Genomic DNA, 16245 nt, shown 5'->3' with positions numbered 1-16245 from the left:
TGGATTAGAGGAGGAAGATGCTCTATAATCTGGTGTTAGAGGAAGATTCTCTATAATCTGGATTAGAGGAGGAAGATGCTCTATAATCTGGTTATGAACCAAGCTTCCATCAGTTAATGGTACAAAATGACAATAATGAGTTCATAAAGTTTAGTAACTGTAACTAAGTAATCCCTTTGATAAGAAAGCACTTTAATAACTCCAAACGTCGTGGTCGGGTATTAAAACCACTGATGATCCTGATTCTTCTGGTAAATGTTATTTTCTAATGTTTCACACATTCAGTGGATTTATTTATTTAATTGCATTTTGTTTTAGAAAATAGACAAAAAAAACATGAAACGCAGCCTCGTCTTTTCTCCGTTCACAAGAACTCTCAACGCTGCAGAGTTCAAGTTTACTTTATTTCTTTAGGAAATGTATTTCATTTATGTCAACAACAACAAAAAATAACACGAAAAAAAAACAAAACCACCCAAAACAAAACAAATGAGTTGATTTCTACAACAGATCAGCGACAGTCTGGAGTGAAACAGAAGGAACTGGGAGGGACGAAGGGTGGACCGCGGAGGACAGACGGTCTCTCAGGACATCTTCTGGAAGACAAACACCAGGTAGATACCTGCAGGACACACGATTCCAGGGTCAGGCAAGGCAGGAACCGTTTGGTAGAACAGTGACAGACGGTTTGGCAGGAAGTGAGATGTTGGCGTGACAGGAAGTGAGATGTTTGTGTGACAGGAAGTGAGACGTTGGCGTGACAGGAAGTGAGATGTTGGCGTGACAGGAAGTGAGACGTTGGCGTGACAGGAAGTGAGACGTTGGCGTGACAGGAAGTGAGATGTTGGCATGACAGTGGCCTTGGACAGGAAGTAGAATGTTGGTGTGACAGGAAGTGAGATGTTGGCGTGACAGGAAGTGAGACGTTGGCGTGACAGGAAGTGAGACGTTGGCGTGACAGGAAGTGAGATGTTGGCGTGACAGGAAGTGAGATGTTGGCGTGACAGGAAGTGAGATGTTGGCGTGACAGGAAGTGAGATGTTGGTGTGACAGGAAGTGAGATGTTGGCGTGACAGGAAGTGAGATGTTGGCGTGACAGGAAGTGAGACGTTGGCCTGACAGGAAGTGAGATGTTGGCGTGACAGGAAGTGAGATGTTGGCGTGACAGGAAGTGAGATGTTGGTGTGACAGGAAATGAGACGTTGGCGTGACAGGAAGTGAGACGTTGGCGTGACAGGAAGTGAGACGTTGGCATGACAGGAAGTGAGACGTTGGCGTGACAGGAAGTGAGATGTTGGCGTAACAGGAAGTGAGATGTTGGTGTGACAGTGGCCTTGGACAGGAAGTGAGATGTTGGTGTGACAGGAAATGAGATGTTGGCGTGACAGGAAGTGAGACGTTGGCGTGACAGGAAGTGAGATGTTGGCGTGACAGGAAGTGAGATGTTGGTGTGACAGTGGCCTTGGACAGGAAGTGAGATGTTGGCGTGACAGAAAGTGAGACGTTGGCCTGACAGGAAGTGACATGTTGGTGTGACAGGAAGTGAGATGTTGGTGTGACAGGAAGTGAGATATTGGCGTGACAGGAAGTGAGATGTTGGCGTGACAGGAAGTGAGATGTTGGTGTGACAGGAAGTGAGACGTTGGCGTGACAGGAAGTGAGATGTTGGTGTGACAGGAAGTGAGACGTTGGCCTGACAGTGGCCTTGGACAGGAAGTGAGATGTTGGTGTGAAAGGAAGTGAGATGTTGGCTTGACAGGAAGTGAGATGTTGGTGTGACAAGAAGTGAGACGTTGGCGTGACAGGAAGTGAGATGTTGGCGTGACAGGAAGTGAGATGTTGGCATGACAGTGGCCTTGGACAGGAAGTGAGATGTTGGTGTGAAAGGAAGTGAGATGTTGGCCTGACAGGAAGTGACATGTTGGTGTGACAGGAAGTGAGACGTTGGCGTGACAGGAAGTGAGACGTTGGCGTGACAGGAAGTGAGATGTTGGCGTGACAGGAAGTGAGATGTTGGCATGACAGTGGCCTTGGACAGGAAGTGAGATATTGGCATGACAGGAAGTAGGATGTTGGTGTTACAGGAAGTGAGACGTTGGCGTGACAGGAAATGAGATGTTGGCCTGACAGGAAGTGAGACGTTGGCGTGACAGGAAGTGAGATGTTGGCGTGACAGGAAGTGAGACGTTGGCATGACAGGAAGTGAGACGTTGGCGTGACAGGAAGTGAGATGTTGGCGTGACAGGAAGTGAGATGTTGGTGTGACAGTGGCCTTGGACAGGAAGTGAGATATTGGCATGACAGGAAGTGAGATGTTGGTGTTACAGGAAGTGAGACGTTGGCGTGACAGGAAGTGAGACGTTGTCGTGACAGGAAGTGAGACGTTGGCGTGACAGGAAGTGAGACGTTGGCGTGACAGGAAGTGAGCAGAGACACTTACTGGCTGCTTCCCACTCCGACCTGCTCAGAGTTCCCTACAAACACAAACACAGCGTCAGACCGAACTCCGCCGACCGGCGGGTGGAGGTGTGGAGCAGTGAGCACACTCACCACGGGGAGTCTCACGCCGGCCCTGCCGCAGTGCTCTTTGGCATGGCAGTACTCTGCTGTACCGTGTGCGGAGGGCTGGCCGGGGTCGTCACAGGAATACGACTGAACAAAGACATGACAATCAGCTTCAAGCTTCTTTTGGCCCAAAACTCACCAGCGAGAAAAGACGCAAACGTCTCCCAACACTTTGTTCTGCAGGATTTTCAAAAAGTCACCAGATGGCGCCAGAGGACACTTCTGGATTAAAGTGTTTGTCCCCTCCGGGTGGGGTGGGTGGGGGAGACAGACACTTTAATGGCTACACGTCCATCTTATTGAATAAAGGACAAAAGTGCTCTTTTCCGTTTCCAGCGGTCAAAAAGCTCCCGGGTGTCGGAGGACATGAGGACATGAGGACGGGAGGACGTGAGGACATGAGGACACTTACCTCCAGAGCGGACATCTTCATCATCAGGCTGCGATGCTGATCCTTCTTCACCTTCTGCTCAAAGAACTGGGAGAACCTCTGCTTCAGCACCAGGCGCATGTTGTGGCGCTTCGCCATGCTGGAGGACGCAACAGACCAGACGTCTCACGACCCGGGGACGGGGGGGACGGGCCGGGACGGGGGGACGGCAGGAGGACACTCACTGTTCCAGCAGGGGGAAGTAGACCAGGAACTCGGGGACGTTCACCACGTCCTCCAGGCTGAAGTGGTACTGACACCCGAACAGAGGGTAGGAACCTTTGGACTGGAACGACACCTGGAAGATCTCGTTTCCAAACGACTGAGAGTCCGACGCCTCCACACGCTTCCTGGAGAGAGAGAGCGAGAGAGAGAGGGAGGGAGAGAGTGATGGAGATGGTAGAGAGTGAGAGAGAGAGAGCGTCCTGCCGCTGTGGTTCCAGTCCTCCCTACACCAGCTCGAAGGCGTCCGGCGTGGTTCCGATGAAGAACCCTCCAGGCTTCAGACGTTCACAGGCGTTCCTCAGCATCGTCTCGGCCTTCGCCTCGTTCTCGAACGAGTAGTGGAGGGCGAACTGGCAGCTGCAGATGTCGAACCTCTGGCCGGACTCCAGCTGCTCGCTCAGCAGCTCCTGCGGAGGTCAAAGGTCAGGGCCACCGGGTCGCTCCTCCACCTCCACCCCTCCTCCTCCTCCACCCGTCCCCAGAACGAGAGACGGACCTTGGAACAGTCGGCCGTGATGAACTGAGCCGTGAAGATTTTCTCCCTGAAGTGACTCTTCCTCCTCATGTCGTCGTAGCGACTCTCGCACTGCTCCACCGACACCCCGGCGATGTCTGCCGACACAAAACACCACCCTTCCTTAAGCCCCGCCTCTTTGCCCCGCCTCCGGCGGCGTGGCGCGGCGGAGCAGAGCGGCGGAACGGCGGCGACCTGCGCACACGATGTGGCCGATGCCTCCTCGTCTCCACTTCAGCAGGTCTCCGCCTTTCCCACAGCCCAGGTCCAGGACGGCCACCGGCTCTGGCTCCGCCCCCGGCTCTGGCTCCGCCCCCCTCACCTGCTCCAGGATCTCACCTGTAAACGACAGGAGAAAAAAAAAGGTTCAGGAGCCGGTTGGTCCCCGTCGCCGTGGCTGCCGGCGGAAACGTTTACCGATCAGGACGCTCTTGAGCCAGTTGTTGAAGTTCCTCATGAAGAAGATGCGGCTCTGGCTGCGAGCCGCCAGCCCCACTTCCTGTAGCCGGTTGTAGTGACTCGCCACCTTGACGCCGTGGTCCGTCACCTGGCAACCCAGAACCACATCAGTAACCGGGGCGACCGGCCGGCGCCGCGCCCGGAGAGGAACCGACGGACCGTCTACCTGCTTCTTGGATGACCTGTCCTCCTCGTCCCCCTCGTCCTCGTGCTTCGTCTTCACGCCCCGGACGCCCTCCAGCCGCTCAGCTTGGACGGAGTCCATGTCCACTCTGGAAGAGTCCAGCCACAACGTCACTCGTCTCCAGACACTGCAGTGAAAACCGTTAATCTGGAATAATCTCAGGCAAAAACCATTAATCTGGAATAATCTCAGTTCGCAACCGTTAATCTGGAATGATCTCAGGTCACAACTGTTAATCTGGAATGATCTCATGTCACAACTGTTAATCTGGAATAATCTCAGGTCATAATCTGGAATAATCTCAGGTCAAAACCGTTAATCTGGAATGATCTCAGGTCACAACCGTTAATCTGGAATAATCTCAGGTCATAATCTGGAATAATCTCAGGTCATACTCTGGAATAATCTCAGGTCAAAACCGTTAATCTGGAATAATCTCAGGTCATAATCTGGAATAATCTCAGGTCATAATCTGGAATAATCTCAAGTCAAAACCGTTAATCTGGAATGATCTCAGGTCACAACCGTTAATCTGGAATAATCTCAGGTCATAATCTGGAATAATCTCAGGTCATAATCTGGAATAATCTCAAGTCAAAACCGTTAATCTGGAATAATCTCACGTCATAATCTGGAATACTCTCAGGTCAAAACCGTTACTCTGGAATAATCTATGGTCAAAACCGCTAATCTTGAATGATCTCAGGTCAAAACCGTTAATCTGGAATAACCTTGGGTCAAAACCTTTAATCTGGAATGATCTCTGGTCACAACCATTAATCTGGAATAATCCCAGGTCAAAACCATTAATCTGGAATAATCTCAGGTCAAAACCATTCATCTGGAATAATCTCAGGTCAAAACCGTTAATCTGGAATAATCTAATGCCAAAACCATTAATCTGGAATAATCTCAGGTCAAACCTTCGATTAGCTTCAAGTTAAAACTTCATCAATCTGCACTTACAAAGAAAAGAAGGAAGTTTGTTCCACGGCAGGTTTTCTTTGCACCGTCGATTAATCGTGTAGGTTTGTTTGGTTCCTCTGCTAAAAGACAACACTGTGTTATATGTGCTGATATATAAATACAGTTTAGTTGAATGGGATGGTTGATAATAGAGTAAATCTGAGATGTAGGTAAAACTTCCCCGAGCGAAAGTCACATTTGTTGACAAACTGAAGCTGGAAGGTTTTTACACCGTTAGTTTATGATTTATTGTGCAACGTCACCGTGAAACAGGTTTAACTTTCTCAATCCGTGAGCACGTCGATACAAACATAGCTGCGTTTTCTATCCGCACAGAAGCGGCAAAAACCCCGAATATGTTGTTGCCATGAATGATCTTAGAATAAACGTGAATTATCTGGACGCCGCCATGAACGGTGTTGCGGGCGAACTGGTTCCCCTTCTATCTGGTGACCGACTTCCTTTGTTGTCGCGAGGAACCAGTCGCCTCTGTTCCGACCAGTGGGGCCGCAGGAGGAAGTGGGTCAGCAGATAGCAAGGGAACCAGTTGACACGCAACACCAACTCATCCACAAGCAGCTTTCAGTCCCGACGTAAACCGAGCCGCTAAATTCAACCGTGAGCGGAGAAAACGCGCTGCTTCGACACCGGAGACGTTCCGCCGAGTCACGGCATGAAAACGAGCACACCAACCGGGAAGAAATCCGCAGAAAGTCCCGTTCACGTCCCGAAATGTGATGAAAAACCACTCGCGACGTTGAGCGGCGCTTGCTAGTGACGTCATTGGTGGAAGCGCATGGAGCGTTTCACAATAAACCGGAAGTGGGTGAGTCTTTTTTTGTTCGTGTGTCTCTCGTTCATATGGATGCTATGAAATAGGAGTTGGAATATAGAGAATATTTACTCTGGTCGATTTCGGCTGTAAGCAAAGTTTATGATGATGTTTATTGTGGGAAAGAACAAATCCAAGAATAAAACATTTGAGGCGACGGTTCAACGTTTACTGTCAAAGATCTGCATCGATATTCTCACAAAGTTCATGGGCGGAAACTTTAATGGCATCAGCTTCAAGTCAAAATGCAGTTTTCAATGATTCCCAGCGCAGCGTGACACAACAAGTCAATAAAGACTAATACTGACATCTGCTGGTGGAGATGTGGAACTGCAGCACTTTGGTCCAGCAGGCAGTCAAACACAAGCTTCCTGTTTCTCTTCCTCACTCCTCCTCTTCCTCACTACTCTTCCTCACTACTCTTCCTCACTCATCCTCTTCCTCACTACTCCTCTTCCTCACTCCTCTTCCTCACTATTCTTCCTCACTACTCTTCCTCACTACTCCTCTTCCTCACTCCTCCTCTTCCTCACTCCTCTTCCTCACTCCTCTTCCTCACTCATCCTCTTCCTCACTACTCTTCCTCACTCATCCTCTTCCTCACTACTCTTCCTCACCCCTCCTCTTTCTCACCCCTCCTCTTTCCCACTCCTCCTCTTCCTCACCCCTCCTCTTCCTCACCCCTCTTCTTCCTCACCCCTCTTCTTTCTCACCCCTCCTATTTCTCACTCCTCCTCTTCCTCACCCCTCCTCTTCCTCACCCCTCCTCTTTCTCACCCCTCCTCTTCCTCACCCCTCCTCTTCCTCACCCCTCCTCTTTCTCACCCCTCCTCTTCCTCACCCCTCCTCTTTCTCACCCCTCCTCTTCCTCACCCCTCCTCTTTCTCACCCCTCCTCTTTCTCACCCCTCCTCTTCCTCACCCCTCCTCTTCCTCACTCCTCCTCTTTCTCACTCCTCCTCTTCCTCACTCCTCTTTCTCACTCCTCCTCTTCCTCACTCCTCCTCTTCCTCAGCTCTTGTTTACCAAACAACGACGCCAAACGCAGCATTTTTTTTCATTTCAGAAAAGTTTTACACATTTTGAAAACGTTGTTTGTTTCCACGGCAACGGCAGGAACACAGAACCAATGGCTGATTCAGTTCTTAATTAATTCATAAATTCTTGCGTTTAAGTGGATTTTAACACTTTTTGCGGCTCCTTCATGTTTTACATGGATTCCTTTCTTTCATTTGTTTTTTTTATTTTTTTATTTTTTTATTTATGTATTTATTTATTTATTTATTTGACAGGGACAATGTGGTCATAAATAGTTACAACATGAAAGATGCAGCTGATGCGACACATACAGAGTGTGTAGCTAATGCTAATTTTCAGCTCCTGTCCCTGGTTGAGCTTTTCCCTGTGGTACATCAAATTATACAGAATGAATAAAATACACAACCCTAAAACACATATTTACAACAGTGGTCTCTACGCACACACGCACACACACTATACATTATTTATAGACTGAGAGGTGGGTACATCTTTGGTACATCTTTTTAACGAATTATAGTTTTACAAGCGTCTATAAGTGGAACTCCTCTGCCGCTAACGTCTGTTCAAGGTTTAATGTTTTTATTTGAAAAACACTCTTGTGTTTACCGATTTACTTTTTGTATTTTTTAACTTTATTCCCTGGAGCTAAAATAATTTCTTGTCCTTCCTCTGCTTCATGTTTACATCCTGAACCTTCTGTCGTCACGTTTGAAGGTTTGATTTACAAAAACAAACGTCATCACGCCGCACGCACGCCTCCACGTGGCGACGTGACGCATCGCGCCCGTTGCCATGGAGACAGCCCCAGCAGCCGTCGCCATGGAGACGGAGTCAGCGAGACACAGAAGCAGAAGGTTCGAGAAGGAAGGTGAGTGAAATGAAGAGCGAGAGAAGAATTAAATAAGTGTTTAGTTTGTTTTATTCTGAAAGGAAAATGTCGAAAACACGTTTTCTCGAGGCGGGATGAAGTTAAATTCAGCAGAATGAGAGTTTCGGGAAAACTTCAAAGTAAAAGAGGAAGAGTTTCTGAAATTTGCTTACAAAATAAATGAGACGGAAAATAAATATTTAAGTTATTTTAAAAGGAAAAGAAGGAAAGGAAGGAAGAAACTGTGTCATAATAATGTGATATAAGTGTGATGTGACAACAACATGATGACATTTCATATTATAAAATAACGAGTATATAAATAAATACAAATAAGTGAATTAGACGTTTCTTTAAGCTTTAGTGCATTTAGTTTGTTACGTTTCATCATCAGGCCTCAAGATGAACAAAGAAGTTTGTTGTTGATTAAAGAAAAATGTCAACGTTTAATATTCTGTGTTTCAGAAGTAAAGAGAGAAAAGGAGAGCAGGAAGCGTCTCAGGTGTGCAGACAGGAAGTGGCGGTCAGGTGACGCGGCAGGAGGATGTGTGCACTTCCTGTGAAGCCGGGCCTCCGGCTCAGCGTGGCGGACTGGAGCGGCGCCAACCATCAGCTGCATGAGGCGGCGACTCACCAGCGCCTCGTTTCCACGGCGATCCGCCAGGATGGCCGGGCGCTGAGGAGCCACGCCCACTGTCAGGTGTGTGTGTGGCGCCAGTCACTGCCTTGCTCACCTGCTCACCTGCTCACCTCTTCACCTGTTCACCTGCTCACCTGTTTACCTGCTCTTTCAGTGAAACTTTTAGTGAAACTTTTAGTGAAACTTTCAGTGAAACTTTTAGTGAAACTTTCAGTGAAACTTTTAGTGAAACTTTTAGTGAAACTTTCAGTGAAACTTGCAGTGAAACTTGCAGTGAAACTTTTAGTGAAACGTTCAGTGAAACTTTCAGTGAAAATTGCAGTGAAACTTTCAGTGAAACTTGCAGTGAAACTTTTAGTGAAACTTTTAGTGAAACTTTCAGTGAAACTTTCAGTGAAACTTTTAGTGAAACTTGCAGTGAAACTTTCAGTGAAACGTTCAGTGAAACTTTCAGTGAAAATTGCAGTGAAACTTTCAGTGAAACTTTCAGTGAAAATTGCAGTGAAACTTTCAGTGAAACTTTTAGTGAAACTTTCAGTGAAACTTTCAGTGAAACTTTTAGTGAAACTTTCAGTGAAACTTTCAGTGAAACTTGCAGTGAAACTTGCAGTGAAACTTTTAGTGAAACTTTCAGTGAAACTTTCAGTGAAACTTTTAGTGAAACTTTCAGTGAAACTTTTAGTGAAACTTTTAGTGAAACTTTCAGTGAAACTTTCAGTGAAACTTTCAGTGAAACTTTTAGTGAAACTTTCAGTGAAACTTTCAGTGAAACTTTTAGTGAAACTTTCAGTGAAACTTTTAGTGAAACTTTCAGTGAAACTTTCAGTGAAACTTTCAGTGAAACTTTCAGTGAAACTTTCAGTGAAACTTGCAGTGAAACTTTCAGTGAAACTTTTAGTGAAACTTTTAGTGAAACTTTCAGTGAAACTTTTAGTGAAACTTGCAGTGAAACTTTCAGTGAAACTTTTAGTGAAACTTTCAGTGAAACTTTTAGTGAAACTTTCATTGAAACTTTCAGTGAAACTTTCAGTGAAACTTTCAGTGAAACTTTTAGTGAAACTTGCATTGAAACTTTCAGTGAAACTTTCAGTGAAACTTTTAGTGAAACTTGCATTGAAACTTTCAGTGAAACGACGTAAACGTCTTCAGGAGTTGTCAGAAAGTGAATCAAACTCTAGAAAGGAGGCGGAGTCTGTAAATGAAAGAATTAATTAAATGTGTCATTAATTACTTATTTAGTATTTACTTATTTATTTGTTTAATTATCTAATTATTTAATTATTTAGCTATTGAATGATGGCCCCGGTCGGAGCAGAGCGCCGCCCTGGTGTTCGGTCGGGAGAATGACTGACGCTCACGCTGTTCTTCCACTCTGGGCGCCGTCTGTCCACAGACCAGCTGGGACGAGGGGGACACGTCTCGCCGGCTGGCCAACCGGGTTTGGGACGTGTCCCGGTGGAGACAGCAGCTGGAGCTCTGCGTCCAGGAGGTGGACGGAGAGACGGACGCTCTGGAGCTGGTGAGGCGCTGGACACACCGCGTCCCGTTTCTGTCTCGATTCTCAGCTGCGTGTGTCTCTACTGGACGTCCAACGTCCAGTAGAGACACACGCAGCTGAGAATCTCTGCTGCGTGTGTCTGTAGTGGACGTCCAACGTCCACTACAGACACACAGCTGAGAATCTCAGCGTTGGACGTCCAGTAGACGTCCAGTAGAGACACACAGCTGAGATTCTCAGCTCTGTGTGTCTCTACTGGACGTCCAGCGTCCAGGAGAGACACTGGCAGCTGAGAATCTCAGCTGCCAGTGTCTGTAGTGGACGTTGGACGTGGAGACGAGGACGACCTGGACACGTGGTGCAGGATTCAGTGTGTGTGTGTGTTGGGACAGTCCCGGCAGCAGAGCGAGCTAGCCTTGGCTGCCACCGCCGTCCCCCTGGAGGTTAGCGGCGAGTGCCTGGCGCTGCGGGAGGGACGCCGCGGCTCGGAGCTGGTGGTGGACCCGGTGGACGAGCAGCTGAGGACAGAAGTGGAGCTGATTGGACGAGTGCGGCGGGTCCTGCAGCAGCACGTGGACCAGGCCTTCGAGCAGCTGTGGTGAGACGGACGCTCTGTCCTCTGTCCCGGACTCCCGCCGGCGCCGCCCTGCTAACCGCTAGCCTGTCCCCGTCCCTGTCCCTGTCCAGCGTCCTGCGGGATGTCCGCCACCGCCTCGCCGCCGACCTGCAGACCAAGACGGAGGCTGTGGACGTGGACATGAGCTGCCTGGCGCTGACCGCCGAGTCCCCCGGCGTCTCGCTGAAGACGAACCCCACTCGCATCCCGCCGGGGTAATCTGAGTACCACATGTAATCCAGCCGGGGTAATCTGAGTACCACATGTAATCCAGCCGGGGTAATCTGAGTACCACATGTAATCCAGCCGAAGCTCACGTTGCGTCTCCATGGAAACCGCTAGAAACACAGCTGTTCGGAGACTCTGGGCACGACGGCCTGAGTCAGCAGCAGTTCTGCACATGCTCAGTAGAGACCATCAGAGCAAAGTGTCCTCCGTCGTGTCCAGAGTCCAGATCGTCCCGGACCGGGACCAACATGTTCAACTACGGGGTGTCCTGTGTCTCTGCCGTTTCCATGACGCGCCAACGAAGTGTAGTGTAAACAGGAAGTGGCGTGAACAGGGTGTAGTGTAAACAGGAAGTGGTGTAAACAGGGTGTAGTGTAAACAGGAAGTGGTGTAAACAGGGTGTAGTGTAAACAGGAAGTGGTGTAAAGAGGATGTAGTGTAAACAGGAAGTGGTGTAAACAGGGTGTAGTGTAAACAGGAAGTGGTGTAAAGAGGCTGTAGTGTAAACAGGAAGTGGTGTGAACAGGAAGTGGTGTGAACAGGGTATAGTGTAAACAGGAAGTGGTGTGAACAGGATGTAGTGTAAACAGGAAGTGGTGTAAACAGGGTGTAGTATAAACAGGAAGTGGTGTAAACAGGGTGTAGTGTAAACAGGAAGTGGTGTAAAGAGGATGTAGTGTAAACAGGAAGTGGTGTGAACAGGAAGTGGTGTGAACAGGGTATAGTGTAAACAGGAAGTGGTGTGAACAGGATATAGTGTAAACAGGAAGTGGTGTAAACAGGGTGTAGTGTAAACAGGAAGTGGTGTAAACAGGGTGTAGTGTAAACAGGAAGTGGTGTGAACAGGAAGTGGTGTGAACAGGAAGTGGTGTGAACAGGGTGTAGTGTAAACAGGAAGTGGTGTAAACAGGAAGTGGTGTAAACAGGGTGTAGTGTAAACAGGAAGTGGTGTAAACAGGGTGTAGTGTGAACAGGAAGTGGTGTGAACAGGAAGTGGTGTAAACAGGAAGTGGTGTGAACAGGAAGTGGTGTAAACAGGATGTAGTGTAAACAGGATGTAGTGTAAACAGGGTGTAGTGTGAACAGGAAGTGGTGTGAACAGGAAGTGGTGTGAACAGGAAGTGGTGTTGGTCTCTCTTGCAGCTCGTCTTCCCCTCAGGAGTGGCTCCAGTTCAGTCAGGTCAACGTGAGTCAGGCTCACCAGGCCGTCCAGACGGCTCAACTACTGAGGGAGGAAACCAGCCTCAGCCGAGCCCAGGTGAGGCCACACACAGGGGAGGTAGGGCCCAGGTGAGGCCACACACAGGGGAGGTAGGGCCCAGGTGAGGCCACACACAGGGGAGGTAGGGCCCAGGTGAGGCCACACACAGGGGAGGTAGGGCCCAGGTGAGGCCACACACAGGGGAGGTAGGGCCCAGGTGAGGTAAGGCCCAGGTGAGGCCACACACAGGCGAGGTAGGGCCCAGGTGAGGTAAGGCCCAGGTGAGGCCACACACAGGTGAGGTAAGGCCCAGGTGAGGTAAGGCCCAGGTGAGGCCACACACAGGGGAGGTAAGGCCCAGGTGAGGTAAGGCCCAGGTGAGGCCACAGATCCAATCGGTGCTTCACAGTTGTTCAGAGGGTTTTCACACACCTTCTGGTTCCTCTGGTTCTTCTGGTTCTTCTGGTTCCTCTGGTTCTCTGGTTCTCCGGTTCCGGATCAGCTGCAGAACCAGCTGGAAGCCCAGCGCAGAACCACAGAGTTCCAGCTGCGGAGGCGGAGCCACCAGGAGCAGCAGGCCCGGGACCAGCTGCAGTGGCAGATCCAGACAGTGGGTTCCCACCGGCACCGGGACCAGAACCGGTTCCAGAGAGGACAGGCTGGGTTCTGCTGAGTCGCCGTAACGGGCTGCTCTGCTCGGCAGACGGAGGACGAGATGCTGGACATGGAGACGGACATCCAGGGACTGGAGACGGACCTGCGGGCCAAGACCGGGTCCCTGAAGCTGGCCCACACCAGGCTGGAGACCCGGACCAGCAGGCCCGGCGTGGACCAGTGCCGGGACCAGGTGAGGGACGCTGCCGGGACTTCCTGCTGCTCTGCTTGACTTCCTGCTGCTCTGCTTCACTTCCTGCTGCTCCGCTTTACTTCCTGCTGCTCCGCTTCACTTCCTGCTGCTCTGCTTCACTTCCTGCTGCTCTGCTTCACTTCCTGCTGCTCTGCTTTACTTCCTGCTGCTCTGCTTCACTTCCTGCTGCTCCGCTTTACTTCGTGCTGCTCCGCTTTACTTCCTGCTGCTCTGCTTCACTTCCTGCTGCTCAGCTTCACTTCCTGCTGCTCCGCTTTACTTCCTGCTGCTCTGCTTCACTTCCTGCTGCTCCGCTTTACTTCCTGCTGCTCTGCTTCACTTCCTGCTGCTCTGCTTTACTTCCTGCTGCTCTGCTTCACTTCCTGCTGCTCTGCTTCACTTCCTGCTGCTCCGCTTCACCTCCTGCTGCTCCGCTTCACTTCCTGCTGCTCTGCTTTACTTCCTGCTGCTCAGCTTCACTTCCTGCTGCTCCGCTTCACTTCCTGCTGCTCCGCTTTACTTCCTGCTGCTCCGCTTCACTTCCTGCTGCTCCGCTTCACCTCCTGCTGCTCCGCTTCACTTCCTGCTGCTCTGCTTCACTTCCTGCTGCTCTGCTTCACTTCCTGCTGCTCTGCTTTACTTCCTGCTGCTCCGCTTTACTTCCTGCTGCTCTGCTTCACCTCCTGCTGCTCTGCTTGACTTCCTGCTGCTCTGCTTCACTTCCTGCTGCTCTGCTTCACTTCCTGCTGCTCCGCTTCACCTCCTGCTGCTCCGCTTCACTTCCTGCTGCTCCGCTTTACTTCCTGCTGCTCCGCTTCACTTCCTGCTGCTCCGCTTCACTTCCTGCTGCTCTGCTTTACTTCCTGCTGCTCTGCTTCACTTCCTGCTGCTCTGCTTCACTTCCTGCTGCTCCGCTTTACTTCCTGCTGCTCCGCTTCACTTCCTGCTGCTCCGCTTCACCTCCTGCTGCTCCGCTTCACTTCCTGCTGCTCTGCTTCACTTCCTGCTGCTCTGCTTCACTTCCTGCTGCTCTGCTTTACTTCCTGCTGCTCCGCTTTACTTCCTGCTGCTCTGCTTCACCTCCTGCTGCTCTGCTTGACTTCCTGCTGCTCTGCTTCACTTCCTGCTGCTCTGCTTCACTTCCTGCTGCTCCGCTTCACCTCCTGCTGCTCCGCTTCACTTCCTGCTGCTCTGCTTTACTTCCTGCTGCTCAGCTTCACTTCCTGCTGCTCCGCTTCACTTCCTGCTGCTCCGCTTTACTTCCTGCTGCTCCGCTTCACTTCCTGCTGCTCCGCTTCACCTCCTGCTGCTCCGCTTCACTTCCTGCTGCTCTGCTTCACTTCCTGCTGCTCTGCTTCACTTCCTGCTGCTCTGCTTTACTTCCTGCTGCTCCGCTTTACTTCCTGCTGCTCTGCTTCACCTCCTGCTGCTCCGCTTGACTTCCTGCTGCTCTGCTTCACTTCCTGCTGCTCCGCTTCACTTCCTGCTGCTCCGCTTCACCTCCTGCTGCTCCGCTTCACTTCCTGCTGCTCCGCTTTACTTCCTGCTGCTCCGCTTCACTTCCTGCTGCTCCGCTTCACTTCCTGCTGCTCTGCTTTACTTCCTGCTGCTCTGCTTCACTTCCTGCTGCTCTGCTTCACTTCCTGCTGCTCCGCTTTACTTCCTGCTGCTCCGCTTCACTTCCTGCTGCTCCGCTTCACCTCCTGCTGCTCCGCTTCACTTCCTGCTGCTCTGCTTCACTTCCTGCTGCTCTGCTTCACTTCCTGCTGCTCTGCTTTACTTCCTGCTGCTCCGCTTTACTTCCTGCTGCTCTGCTTCACCTCCTGCTGCTCTGCTTGACTTCCTGCTGCTCTGCTTCACTTCCTGCTGCTCTGCTTCACTTCCTGCTGCTCCGCTTCACCTCCTGCTGCTCCGCTTCACTTCCTGCTGCTCCGCTTTACTTCCTGCTGCTCCGCTTCACTTCCTGCTGCTCCGCTTCACTTCCTGCTGCTCTGCTTTACTTCCTGCTGCTCTGCTTCACTTCCTGCTGCTCTGCTTCACCTCCTGCTGCTCCGCTTCACTTCCTGCTGCTCTGCTTCACTTCCTGCTGCTCCGCTTCACTTCCTGCTGCTCCGCTTTACTTCCTGCTGCTCCGCTTCACCTCCTGCTGCTCCGCTTTACTTCCTGCTGCTCCGCTTCACTTCCTGCTGCTCCGCTTTACTTCCTGCTGCTCCGCTTCACCTCCTGCTGCTCTGCTTCACCCCCTGCTGCTCTGCTCCCCCCTGCTGCTCTGCAGGTGCAGGAGGGTCTGGTGGCCGAGGTTCAGCAGCTGGAGGCCACCATGGCCGCTCTGGAGCAGCAGCTCTGCCAGGCTCAGTGAGTACCGCTGCATCTCACCCGCTCACCCGCTGCTCCACTGCCCCACCTGCTGCTCTGCTTCACCCCCTGCTGCTCTGCTTCACCCCCCCCCCCCCCCAGGCGCTCCCTGCAGGCCCTGCGGCTGCAGCGCTCCGTCATGCAGCAGGACCTGAGCAGGAAGCAGGAGGCTCTGAGTCTGGAGCAGCGCAGCAGCAACACCCGCCTCCGCCTGGCGCCGCAGAGCCGCCCCGCCCCCGGCCACGCCCCCGGCCACGCCCCCATCCCGCTCGCCAACGCCAGGGGGAGGAGCCACCTGCAGCTGCTGGCTCAGTAGGATCCAGATCTTGGTCCTGGTCCAGATCTGATCCCGGCAGCGTCATCTCATCGTGTGTGTGTGTGTGTGTGTGTGTGTGTGTGTGTGTGTGTGTGTGTGTGTGTGTGTGTGTGTGTCATCATTTTGGAAAAGTTTTGCATTTTCACAGTAACGGTAGAAACAGTGAAAACAATGTAGTTTTCATGTTGGGCCACTAGTGGCTGCTGTTGTTAGTGTTAGTGAGGACGTGTCCCCGGTGGACGTGTCCCCGGTGGACATGTCCCCGGTGGACGTGTCCTTTGATGACGTGTCCTCGGTGGACAGGTCCTCGGTAGACGTGTCCTTTAATGACGTGTCCTCGGTGGACAGGTCCTCAGTGGACGTGTCCTCAGGGGATGTATCTTCAGTGGACATGTCCTCTGTGGACATCAGTCCCGTCCAGATTAAAACCCAGTTCAAAGCAGCGTCTCTGTGTCTCACGT

The 16245-nt window shown here is 51.1% G+C and overlaps 2 protein-coding genes across 4 annotated transcripts; one reads left to right on the top strand and one right to left on the bottom strand.

Moving 5' to 3' along the window:
- Positions 1-360: 360 nt before the first annotated feature.
- On the bottom strand, positions 361-6123 carry rnmt (RNA (guanine-7-) methyltransferase). Of its 3 annotated transcripts, none has more exons than XM_080516039.1 (12): positions 6037-6121; positions 5344-5423; positions 4360-4465; positions 4152-4281; positions 3930-4073; positions 3717-3832; positions 3449-3627; positions 3181-3345; positions 2978-3095; positions 2551-2652; positions 2441-2474; positions 361-622 (listed from the first exon to the last, which is right to left on the bottom strand). In XM_080516039.1, the coding sequence occupies exons 3-12, from the start codon at positions 4456-4458 to the stop codon at positions 585-587; spliced, it is 1125 nt and encodes a 374-aa protein (XP_080372165.1). In that variant the 5' UTR covers positions 4459-4465; positions 5344-5423; positions 6037-6121; the 3' UTR covers positions 361-584. The 3 variants fall into 3 exon arrangements, with proteins under 3 accessions (XP_080372165.1, XP_080372166.1, XP_080372164.1); XM_080516040.1 differs by having other exon boundaries at positions 5344-5420; positions 6037-6111; XM_080516038.1 differs by lacking the exon at positions 5344-5423 and having other exon boundaries at positions 6037-6123.
- A 1884-nt stretch (positions 6124-8007) lies between these two features.
- On the top strand, positions 8008-15938 carry tekt2 (tektin 2 (testicular); the record flags this gene model as incomplete). Its single annotated transcript, XM_080515894.1, has 11 exons — positions 8008-8083; positions 8549-8585; positions 8666-8783; positions 10078-10242; positions 10614-10819; positions 10909-11052; positions 12209-12323; positions 12769-12876; positions 12970-13113; positions 15389-15468; positions 15571-15938. The coding sequence occupies 11 exons, from the start codon at positions 8008-8010 to the stop codon at positions 15782-15784; spliced, it is 1407 nt and encodes a 468-aa protein (XP_080372020.1). The 3' UTR covers positions 15785-15938.
- Positions 15939-16245: the final 307 nt, after the last annotated feature.

This window comes from Blennius ocellaris (assembly GCF_963422515.1).
Source record: "Blennius ocellaris genome assembly, chromosome: 20".
Taxonomy (NCBI): Eukaryota; Metazoa; Chordata; class Actinopteri; order Blenniiformes; family Blenniidae; genus Blennius; species Blennius ocellaris.
This window is presented reverse-complemented; position numbering and strand designations above follow the sequence as displayed.

Excerpts from the sequence above, each read along its gene's own strand:
- rnmt (XM_080516038.1), bottom strand. The coding sequence starts at position 4,458 with ATGGACTCCGTCCAAGCTGAGCGGCTGGAGGGCGTCCGGGGCGTGAAG. Across the intron at positions 4,282-4,359 it reads ACAGGTCATCCAAGAAGCAG|GTGACGGACCACGGCGTCAA; the intron begins GTAGACGGTCCG and ends CTGGGTTGCCAG. Across the intron at positions 2,475-2,550 it reads CCGGCGTGAGACTCCCCGTG|GGAACTCTGAGCAGGTCGGA; the intron begins GTGAGTGTGCTC and ends TTGTGTTTGTAG.